This window comes from Periplaneta americana, chromosome 8 (assembly GCF_040183065.1).
Source record: "Periplaneta americana isolate PAMFEO1 chromosome 8, P.americana_PAMFEO1_priV1, whole genome shotgun sequence".
Taxonomy (NCBI): domain Eukaryota; kingdom Metazoa; phylum Arthropoda; class Insecta; order Blattodea; family Blattidae; genus Periplaneta; species Periplaneta americana.
The window spans coordinates 22,157,799-22,170,000 of NC_091124.1; the positions used below are offsets into that span (position 1 = coordinate 22,157,799).

The window sequence follows — 12,202 nt, forward strand, 5'->3', positions numbered from 1 at the left end:
TTGTAGTTTCTCGATATCCTCTCTAATTTTCGAACATTGTACGACACTAACCACCACCTCTCAAAATATTGAATGTTTTTTATCACTCTGTATATTCGTATTTTATTATGGACTAGCCGTACCCGTGCGCTCCGCTGCACCTGTTAGAAATAAATATAAAGTAATTACATAATTAAAATAGGACGTTTGATGCAGGGAACATTCGTGTTTGATAGAAGGATAAATCGTTTAATATGTTACTTAATTTAAATTGTATTTAAATAATTAAAATTTGGTCCAGAGAGCACTCAGAAGTTACTGTAATAACATTATAGCATTATGTCCATCTAGAGAAACTACACTTTCCAATGGTGAAATAATAATTAATTATACAAATCGGTTAAGTTAGCTTTCGATATTACTTCATACAAACACAGAAACATTCTCTGTAGGCTATGTTTCATAGCTTTCGATTGTTGTTGTCCAAGGCCCCTTATATACGTAGTCATTTGTTTTCATTTCATTACACCGCCTTAGATGGCATTGTATTTTAACTTTAAAACTTATTTATCTCATTAAATATCAGTCCTATCAAAATCTTGCAAGGAATAACACTCATCGGAAATAATTTTTAAGAAACTTTTACTATATAACATATTTCACAAAAATCAATAATAAGCTAGATATTTCGATTTATTTAATTCAGGCCCCCTTATAACCTCCCTTTTAAATAATGTATTTTGAATGCCATATAGCCTAAATCTAAGTTAACTTAACGTACATTCCAATATAATGTATATTCCAATTTTCATATAAATCGGTTCAGCCATTATCGCGTGAAAAGGTAACAAACATCCAGACAGACAGACAGACAGACATACAAACAAAAATTTCAAAAAAGCGTTTTTCGGTTTCAGGGTGGTTAATTATATATGTTAGGACTAATTATTTTTGGAAAATCGAAAATTGCCAGAAAAATTTCGGCTACAGATTTATTATTAGTATAGATTAGAATACTTAATGGGGATAAGGTACACATTTAATTGAAATTTAGGACATAACATACAGGATATCTGAGTGAAAAATATCTAAAATAAAAGCAGACTTCCTGTAGTCCTAAGTTTCTGTGTTCCAGAACCTAATCCATTTCCTTGTTGGACGTTAAGGTCCATTTTGCGTTCTAGAACGACGCTCAAATGACTGCTTTCTTCATCTAATGACTAATATAGAGCCAGTCTTTGAAACGTCGTTTACCAATAGAAGTAAAAGCCCAATTTATACCTCTTGTAATCAGTGAAATATTGATGACTTTTAATAGTCTTATTTCCTATATCTGACAGCTGAGTGTGTTTGGGGGATCTGCGTGGGAGTGGTACGAAGGCAGAGGAGAATTCTATCTGCACCAATTCGCCAAGGAGCAGCCCGACCTTAACTTCCGAAATCCTGCAGTGAAAGAAGAAATGCTTGTGAGTCCATACCTTAAATTTAATATGATTTGTTTGTGCTCAAAATTAAAGTCTCAAACAGTAGACGAACCACAGAATATAGTGGTGAAACAAGAGTGTCTTTCTGTCTCCGTGCCTGATGATACAGCAGATACATACTGTAGTTTCGAAACGTTGCATCTATGACATGGTGCGAAAACCAAAATTCTCGCACCATAAAAATTTATTCCTCCACAGTATACAGGGTGTAAACGATATAAACTGCCAAAAACAATACTGGTGATAGAGCATAAATTACTGAAACGAAAAAGTCTAATACAATTTTTCTGTATCTCTTGTGATTTCACTATAAAAAATGTTAACTGTGAGACTAATGTTTTTGAAAATAATAGTAGACCGTCATTATTTACTTAGGTCTGCCACGTACACTGAATTCAAAGATATCTGACCTACGAATTTATGATCGTGTAAGCGAACTTTCTAACCACGGTATAAGTCAGAACGAAAGATATAAAAAATTTGACAACTTTGAAATAGTTCCGTTAGTTCTCAATAGGTGGCACCATTAAATAGATGGTTAAAAATATGTCGGGGAAAATGATAATGTAGATCAGTGATGTCAAAGCAAGCGCATTTTTCTGACCTTGACGTCGTGCGCGGGTAGCAAGCGCTAAGTATGGAAAGAGGAAGGGTTGTGTATATGAATAAGCAACCTGTTGGATTAAGAAAACAGTGGTGCACAAACTTCAAACGGAACGTGAAATTTTATGTCGTTATTTTTATGTGGTGACAGGATTTTTTCTCGTTGCCAAACTTTCAGAACGGCCCCGAGGTTCACTCAGCCTCCTATAAAATTGAGTACCGGGTCTTTCCCGGGGGTTAAAGGCAGTCAGAGCGTGGTGCCGGCCACACCACCTCATTCTAGTGCCGAGGTCAGGAAAGCATGGGGCTCTACTTCCATGCCCCCCAAGTGCCTTCATGACATGTTACGGGGATACCTTTACCTTTTTTTTTCTTTCTGCTTAATACTATTTATATTGTCTGTAAAACAAAAGTACTAACACTGATTTCTTAATATTGCACTTGTGTTTTAAATCTTAATAACATAATAGAGAGCTAGGAAGGAATATTCACTTAAATTCCTTAGTAGTATAATATTATACTGTATTACGTGGATGAAACACATCATTCATAAAGAAAGTGATATTCCAAAGAAAGAGATTGAGTATGACATGATAAGTTGGAATTTATATTGATGGTATCTTTAGCCTTACAAAAGTAATCAATAAACTAATCAAAACAATATTACAGTACAAAGCAAAGCTACCTAGGTACTGTATCTGTTTTAAGTGTAACTAATATTACATAACAAAACTCTTATCACATTATGCTTTTAAGGTGATATTTGTGAGCAACTTCCTATCATCAGAATATTAAATTATTTTTTTGAAACCTGCTGAAGCTATAGAGCTGGCATTTTTACAACACATGGGCACGTATCTTTTGCTTATGATGTAACAGTAGTTGCTTTGTTAATTCATTTCCTTACAAACAATTTCCATGCGAATATTTTCAAAAATTTCAATACACTATCTCCAGTAATACGTATATACGGTATATTAGATTTACGAAAACATTCTGTAAGACTACTAAATAAATAGGCCTTTACCTGAAAATTTCACTTTTCTATACGAAAAGTTGAGAAAATATTTCTTTTGAATAAAAAAAATCAAACTTGTGAAAAATGAGCATTAAAATTAAAACTTACTCGTACATTCTTATAATGCACTTATACTTCTCAGGCAAATCTAAAAATTAACATTGATACAGTTTTAATAAGTTCTCTTCCCTTTATCTATTGAATCAGTGCTGGCCATCCCTGAATATAGCTCGACCAAGCGGCATATACCACCTCTTTCGTCTGTCTCTTTCCTTTCCGCTGTAAAGCGCTCAGGCTCTCCTGGGCTCTAAAGTGCGCGCTTGCTCCTGTGAGCATCAATTGACATGCCTGATGTAGATTAAGCATAAATTATTCTCATAATTGACAATATCAGCGGTTTCTGTTTTACAATCAGCAGAGAAGATTTAAATATTGAATTCTGTAATGCGGGTATATTTATGTACGATTGGCAACGCTGACTATTATCTTCGCCATCTATTCATAGAAGTAATAATTAAAGAAGCCATACTTACACCAACAAATTATCGATCAGTATCGTTCAGTAGGGTCAGGTATCTTTGAACGCCAGTGTACATTGCAACTGTGGTGATATCCTTGTTTACAAAGCAGGGTATTCTGTTCGTCTCTCTATTGTGGTGGTGTTAGCGTGTGTTGAACAGAAGGTCATTGGCAAAAACGTTCACATTTACTCTGACAGTAAATATTAGACAATAATCAATCCCAAAAACATGATATTTCAGGAATTAAAAACAAAAATAGAAGAAATAACAAAATTTCACTACACATAATGTTTAGTAGACCGAGATGTACAGTCGATTATACAGCGTGATTCACCTGCGTCTCTTCATGCAAAGTTATGCAACCCTTCGCATAAATAGTAGAGTCTGTAAACACAGCGATCATAATCAGACCTGAAATGCAATGTTTGCAGGACGTGATGAGGTTCTGGCTGGAGCAGGGGGTCGACGGCTTCCGCGTGGACGCCATGCCTCATCTGTTCGAGGACGGGGAACTGCGGGACGAACCCGCCATCAACGAGACCAAGGTCCAGCAGGGGGACTACAACGGCCTGCACCACGTGCACACCCACAACCTGCCGGAGGTGCTGGAGGTCATGGCGGACTTCAGGAACACCCTGGACGAGTACTCTGAGATGACTGACAAAGTGCGCAAGTATGTTGGCTTCTCTCTGCCATTCTGTACATTTGATATACGAGTGCACTTTCCTGAAGAAGGCTCAGGCAGCGTTTCTATGACGACCAAATGCTGTTATTCAGAGTGGTGGGTTTGTCCCAAAAACGTCCTTCTGCACAGATACATCAAACGAATATTACTGATAGGTTTACATCTAAGTAAGAATATAAATGTTCGTTGTCTGGACTGTGATCAAAATGCAATCTTTATACACTCAAAAAATATACTCATTAATTCATAGTTTTCTGCCCAAGGACAGTCTTTGATTGCAAACCCAGAACTCTCCAAGCCTCCCTCTTTCCTGCTTTCTTCTTAGCCTCTGCATACTATGAGTATCCATATATTTCAATGTCGTCTATCTCTCTATCATCTGATATCTTCTTCCCCCCCCCCAAACTTTTCTCCCGTTCACCATTTCTTCCAGTGCATCCTTCAGTAGGCAGTTTCTTCTGAGTCAGTGACCCAACCAATTACTTTTTCTTTTCCCGATCAGTTTCAGCATCATTCTTTCTTCACCCACTCTTTCCAACACAATTTCATTTGCTATTCTGTCTGTCCACTTCACACGCTCCATTCTTCTCCATATCCACATTTCAAATGCGTCTATTCGCTTCTCTTCACTTCGTCGTAATGCCCATGTTTCTGCCCCGTACAATGCCACACTCCACACAAAGCTCTTCCCTAGTCTCTCCCTCAGTTCTTTTTCCGAAGTCCCGCAGAAGATGCTTCTTTTTCTATTATTATTTGACCATTGCTATCCTCCTTTTGACTTTCTGGCAGCAGCTCATATTACTGCTTATAGTACACCACACGTATTTGAAGCTGTCCACTTGCTCTACTGTCTCATTTAGAATTCGCAAGTTTACCTTCTTATTTTTCTTCCGATAAACACGGTCTTCGTCTTATTTGCGTTTATCTTCATCCCATACTGCTCACAGCTGTCATTTACCTTCGGTAGCATATCTCTTAGTATCATCTCCTCTTTTGCTAACAACGCCATATCAACAAATCTTATGCACTTTATTCTTCTTTCTCCTAGTGTCACCCCTTCCATGTTCTGAAAACAGTTCTTTACATAAATCTTTCAAGTAGATGATACAGGGCATCCTTGTCGTATTACTCTCCTTGTTCTACTTTCCTCTGATATTTCTTCTCCTATCATGACTTTGACTCGTTTCATGTAAATACTACTGCATATAATAAGCTAAAATATTTTTCATGTCGCTTTTAATAATAATAATAATAATAATAATAATAATAATAATAATAATAATAATAATAATAATAATTTGGAAATAAACCTAAAAATATTTTCCATATCGCTTGTTTTAGCAACGTTAATTTATAAATGTTGTTGTTGTTGTTGTTGTTTTCGAATGCCAGGCGTTTGACAATACAGTCATTTGACCTCTTGCACTCCAATATTTTTCAAAGATATTATCATGACCAGCCACTGAAGCACAGATTTTGAGGTGTTCCGAATCCATTTCTTGGTTTGAGTTGCAAAATGGGCAGTTAGGGGACTGATATATTCCAATTCTATGCAGGTGTTTGGCCAAACAATCAAGGCCTGTTGTCAATCTAAATGCAGCTACAGACGATTTGCGTGGTAAATCGGGAATTAACTGTGGTTGATGCAGAGAGTTCCATTTTTTCCCTTGGGATTGAGTTATCAAATTTTGTTTTTTGAAGTCTAAGTATGTAGATTTAATAAATCTCTTCACAGGGTAATACGTAGATTTAGTAACAGGTCTGTAAGTAGCAGTGCTGCCCTTCTTTGGTAAAGAATCCGCATTCTCGTTTCCCAGGATTCCACAATGGGATGGTATCCATTGGAATACAATTCTTTTATTGAGTGATATTAATTGAGAGAGCATTTTAGTTATTTCTGCTGTTTGAGATGAAGGTGTGTGTTTAGAGACAATTGATAGAATAGCTGCTTTGGAGTCTGACAATTTAACTGCATTCCTAAATTAATTGATGTGGCATAGAAGATTCCTGAGACTTTCACTTATTGCAATGATTTCTCCATCAAAACTTGTTGTTCCATATCCAAGAGATCTATAAAGTGAGAAGAGACAGCACGTAACACCTGCACCGGCACCTTGTTCTCTGGAGACCAAGGATCCGTCGGTGTATAAATGAAGCCAGTTTTGTGGAGGGTATCTAATATTAATTGTCTCTAAAGGCAATTTTTTCAGTAACTTAAAGGATAAAAATTATTCGAACAATTTGTGTGTGAGTGTTTTTTTTTTCTTTTTGCTTTTGGGTTTTATAACTTTATGAAGTTAAAGTTAAGATCTACAGATCAGTGCGTTCGTAGCTCGGCCGGACCGGAATAAGAATAGAACCTTAGGTCAGGTCACCAGTCCACAGCCCATAGAAAGTCTTATGAGAGCTTTGTATTGTACCTACTTCTAAAAATATCTGGTTATTAGTTTTATATTAGAATGACATGTAATAGGCTACACGTCAAGCAGTGTACTGGGTGTTCAGTTCAAAATGTGTCATGGCTCGCTGTATGCCGTCATGTGGCTAGCCGATGAGCCTAGAGAATTCAATCTCCCTACACTTCCGCAGAGGTGTATAACCTACGAGGCAGAAAAGTTGCCTAGCAAGTACGGCGTTCATTCTGAAGAGTACGTACCGATACGTGCGTAACGCCGGTAGTGGCAGGAATGTGAACTGTTTGGAAATACGGGATATGGGGAGAGGGTTAAGACGATTACTTACGTATTTGTTGACATTAACTTCGACGGTCAACATGGACACGGAGCATTTGATTTGTGTTGTGGAATGTTGCCGTACGCAACCGATGATAACAAATACCCTGCGTACGACTTGCCGGCGCAAAACACAGTTCGAAAGAGGTTATGGTAGCACACAGACCGTACAGACCGCCATCTGTTGCTACGACGTTCAAGTTATACCGTACACGTTCTCAAGTTCAGATTGAAGAACGCCTTAAATAATAGGCAACTTCTCTAACATACAAGCTGAAACTCGCTTCAAATCGGTGACCCAACAACAGTGACGTCATGACACACTTTGAAATGAACACCCAGTATTCTAGGAAGCGGTCCGGCCGAGATGCAAACGCACAACCTTATGACAGTCCGTTTAGTTCGTGATCCACTTGGCTTACTGAATATTATACTGTATCTTGTTTCAGACTCATGATGGCTGAAGTGTACGACTCTGTAGAGAAGACCATGCAATATTACGGCGATCGTCACCGTCCTCTGGCAGACTTCCCTTTTAATTTTTACCTGATGACCAACATCAGTCGAGAATCATCGCCTTATGACATCAAGAACACCATAGAACTGTGGATGAGCAATATGCCCGAAACGAAATGGGCCAATTGGGTGGTGAGAACATATAATATTTTATTGTAGGAAATATTGTATGACTAGATACATCGTCTTCAATTTAAACGTCCATTTTCATTAGAATTCCTCCTTCCTAGAAGAACAGAGAAAATTGTGTGATATTTACAAAATGCATTTCTAGATGTTCGCGAAATTCATATATTCAGCACATTCTTCATGTTGGGAAACTGTTTAACATGGAGTCTATCTGTTTATCAGGGGAGTACGTCACACACAGTCTAAAAAATATATCTCGCGAAACCAGGTGGCCCGGGTTCGATTCCCGGTCTGGGCAAGTTACCTGGTTGAGGTTTTCTCCGGTGTTTTTCCTCAACCCAACACGAGCAAATGCTGGGTAACTTTCGGTGCTGGACCCCGGACTCATTTCACCGGCATTATCACCTTCATCTCATTCAGACGTTAAATAACTTAAAATGTTGATAAAACGTCGTAAAATAACCTACTAAATATATATATATATATATATATATATATATATATATATATTTCTCAGTTGGCAATGTATGTGAAATGAGACTTGAACAGACCAAGACATCATTGTTCTCTTTGTCTTCCACTCGTTTGTTTTTCCTTTGTTCTCCTTACATTCACCTTCTTCTCCTTGTATTTCCCCTTGTTCTCCTTGTATTTCTCTCGCTCTCCTTGAATTTTCCTTGCTCTCTTTCTATTCACCTTGTTCTCCTTGTATTTCCCCTTGTTCTCCTTGTATTTCTCTCGCTCTCCTTGAATTTTCCTTGCTCTCTTTCTATTCACCTTGTTCTCCTTGTATTCCTTATTTTCCCTCTTATCCCTGTATTCCCCCTTTTCTCCTTGTCTTGTTATTTGTCTCTTCGCATTTTGTATTCTCTTTATACTCCCCTTATTCTCTTCGTATTCCCTTTGTTCTCCTTGTATACTCATTATTCTCCTGTATTTCTCTTGTTCTCATCGTAAATTCTTTATTGTCTTGTATTCCACTTGTTCTTCTTGTATTTCCCTCTACTTCTTGTATTCCCCTTGTTTTCTTTCTATTTCATTCTTCGACTTGTATTTCCCTTGTTCTCCTTGTATTCCCCTTACTGTCTTTGTATTCCCTTTTTTATTCCTATTCTTCTTCTCTTCCCATTTTTCTGATTGTATTCCCCTTGTTCTCCTTGTCTTCCCCTTACTGTCTTTGTATTCCCTTTTTTATTCTTATTCTTCTTCTCTTCCCATTTTTCTGATTGTATTCCCCTTGTTCTCCTTGCCTTCCCCTTACTGTCTTTGTATTCCCTTTTTTATTCTTATTCTTCTTCTCTTCCCATTTTTCTGATTGTATTCCCCTTGTTCTCCTTGCCTTCCCCTTACTGTCTTTGTATTCCCTTTTTTATTCTTATTCTTCTTCTCTTCCCATTTTTCTGATTGTATTCCCCTTGTTCTCCTTGTCTTCCCCTTACTGTCTTTGTATTCCCTTTTTTATTCTTATTCTTCTTCTCTTCCCATTTTTCTGATTGTATTCCCCTTGTTCTCCTTGTCTTCCCCTTACTGTCTTTGTATTCCCTTTTTTATTCTTATTCTTCTTCTCTTCCCATTTTTCTGATTGTATTCCCCTTGTTCTCCTTGCCTTCCCCTTACTGTCTTTGTATTCCCTTTTTTATTCTTATTCTTCTTCTCTTCCCATTTTTCTGATTGTATTCCCCTTGTTCTCCTTGTCTTCCCCTTACTGTCTTTGTATTCCCTTTTTTATTCTTATTCTTCTTCTCTTCCCATTTTTCTGATTGTATTCCCCTTGTTCTCCTTGTCTTCCCCTTACTGTCTTTGTATTCCCTTTTTTATTCTTATTCTTCTTCTCTTCCCATTTTTCTGATTGTATTTCACTTGTTCTCCTTGTCGTCCCCATGTTATACTTGTATTCCCCTTGTTCTCCTTGTCTTCCCCTTACTGTCTTTGTATTCCCTTTTTTATTGTTCTTATTCTTCTTCTCTTCCCATTTTTCTGATTGTATTTCACTTGTTCTCCTTGTCGTTCCCATGTTATACTTGTATTCCCCTTGTTCTTCTTGTGTTCAAATTGTTCTGCTTGTTCTCTTATTCTTCTTGCCTTCCTCCGATTCTTGTGTTTCCCTTGTTCTCTTTTTCCTTCGTGTATCCAATGTGAGCTCCTTGTCGACCCCTTGTTCTCATTGTATTTCTCTTGTTCTCTCTGTCTTCTCCTCGTTTTCATTGTCTTTCTATTGTTCTCTTGTAATGGCAAAAGGAGGTTGCATTTTTATATGACATCAATTTTCATGTTACTTCCCTATACGTGGAGTATTTGCCTATACCTAGTAAGGAGAAAGAAGTAGTTTTATGTAAAAGAAAAACGCTCGAGATACGGAAGAAACACGGAGACATAGGTATTTTTATTTCCTACACGAAGTCGAAGATTCACTGTTGGTTTTATCGTAGCTACATACACTATGCTATATCACTGTAGTGAAATGAAAGTGTTCGTATCTTGTGGTGCGCAGCTAGGGAACCACGACCACGGGCGAGTGGCGTCGCGCTTCGGCGGGGACCTGGTGGACTGCCTCAACATGATCCTGCTCATGCTGCCAGGCACGGCCGTCACGTACTACGGCGAGGAGCTGGGCATGGAGGACACGCCGGTGTCGTGGGAGCTCACCGTGGACCCGGCGGGGCTCAACGTGGGCCCTGAAAAATACAAGGATCACTCCCGTGACCCCGAGCGCACACCCATGCAGTGGAATGCCTTCAAGAACGCAGGTATGACGCATTTCGCTTTCTAAACTTTTAGTGCGAATTACAAGTAAAAGAGTATGTACAGCATGGCTTCTGAAGCGATTAAATTCTTAAAGATAAGAATATAATTTTACTTCAATAATTGAGGATAATAAATCTCATCTTATCATTTATAATGCAGTGTAGACTTAATATTTCTTAAATGTTTTATTTAATTTTCAATTATTATTGTGACGCCATGTTAGAAGATTCTGGTAGCGTCAGGGACTTGCGCACGCATCTAGCGAGAGGGAAGGCGCGCGAAACGGAAACACGAACCCTTGAAAAATTGCTGTAATTAGTTACAGAATTGTAATCCTTAATAATATGTAATATAAAAATATGAAATTGTGGTTCAAAAATGGATGTGATATGTAATTTAACAAATTGCTCGTTACTCGAAAGTTTGCAGTTCTTGAGATACGTCCTTTTGGCTTAGGAGGGCAGTAGAGTAAAATCAAATTTGCATAATTATATTATTTAGGTAGTACGAGGGGGATCCAGGAAATAACGACCGTTCGCGCATACACGCCGCGCAGCTGACTCCCCTTCCTTGTTTGAAGGTCAACTGGCTTCCTTAACATGTGTTCTCATAATGTTGTGAGTACTGGTTGCAACAAGTCGCCATTGTGTATTTTGTGTTACTTCAAAATGAACGACGTGATTGATAATCCCGCCGACTGTGAGGTGACGAGTGTGATTCGATTTTTGAATGCCCGACATTTGAAACCTGCAGAAATTTACTGGCAATTGAAAGAAGTGTATGGTGATACTGTAATGAATGAAAGAAATGTGAGAAAATAGTGCGAAATGTTCAACAATGGGCGAACAAATGTCCACGATGAAACTCGACCCGGACGCCCATCACTCATCACAGAAGACCTGAAGACTAAAGTGAACGACAGAATCTTGCAAGACAGGCGCACATCACTCGACGAATTGCATATTGCCTTTCCTGACATTTCTCGTTCTTTGCCTGGTGAAATTGTGTCGCAACATCTTGGCTACCACAAAATCTGTGCCCGCCCGCACACTGCTGCTTCAACTCGAGAATTGCTGGATCAATTCGGTTGGGAAATTTTTGATCATCCGCCCTATAGTCCAGACCTTGCTCCTAGCGATTTTCACCTTTTCACTAAGCTGAAAGACTTTCTGGGTGGTACGCGTTTTGGAAGTGATGAAGAGTTGAAGAAGACAGTGAACACCTGGCTTAATGAACTGCCGGCAGAGGAGTATAACACGGGAATTCTAAAGCTAGTGAACAGATACGACAAAAGTTTAAATGTAGGTGGTGATTATGTAGAGAAGTAAAGGAAGCTTCAGTTATGTAACAGATTTTGTTTTTTCAAATAAATATTTTTCTTTTAATTATTACAACAAAACGGTCGTTATTTCCTGGATCCCCCTCGTATATAAGTTTAGTCAGAGATTAAGGGTGTTTGAGAATAAGGTTCATAGGAAAATATTTGGGACTAAGAGGGATGAAGTTACAGGAGAATGGAGAAAGTTACACAACGCAGAACTGCACGCATTGTATTCTTCACCTGACATAATTAGGACCATAAAATCCAGACGTTTGAGATGGGCAGGACATGTAGCACGTATGGGCGAATCCAGAAATGCATATAGAGTGTTAGTTGGGAGGCCGGAGGGAAAAAGACCTTTGGGGAGGCCGAGACGTAGATGGGAAGATAATATTAAAATGGATTTGAGGGAAGTAGGATATGATGGTAGAGACTGGATTAATCTTGCTCAGGATAGGGATCAATGGCG

The 12,202-nt window shown here is 38.3% G+C and overlaps 1 protein-coding gene across 3 annotated transcripts in view; it reads left to right on the top strand.

The window, feature by feature from the left end:
* LOC138704568 (maltase 2-like) overlaps window positions 1-12,202 on the top strand; it is a 116,172-nt gene that overhangs the window by 84,928 nt on the left and 19,042 nt on the right. For all 3 annotated transcript variants that reach the window (XM_069832610.1, XM_069832609.1, XM_069832608.1), the window contains 4 exons: window positions 1,320-1,445; window positions 4,037-4,278; window positions 7,472-7,670; window positions 10,159-10,414. In XM_069832610.1, coding sequence (XP_069688711.1) covers window positions 1,320-1,445; window positions 4,037-4,278; window positions 7,472-7,670; window positions 10,159-10,414 — 823 coding nt within the window. The remainder of the gene's footprint in view (window positions 1-1,319; window positions 1,446-4,036; window positions 4,279-7,471; window positions 7,671-10,158; window positions 10,415-12,202) is intronic.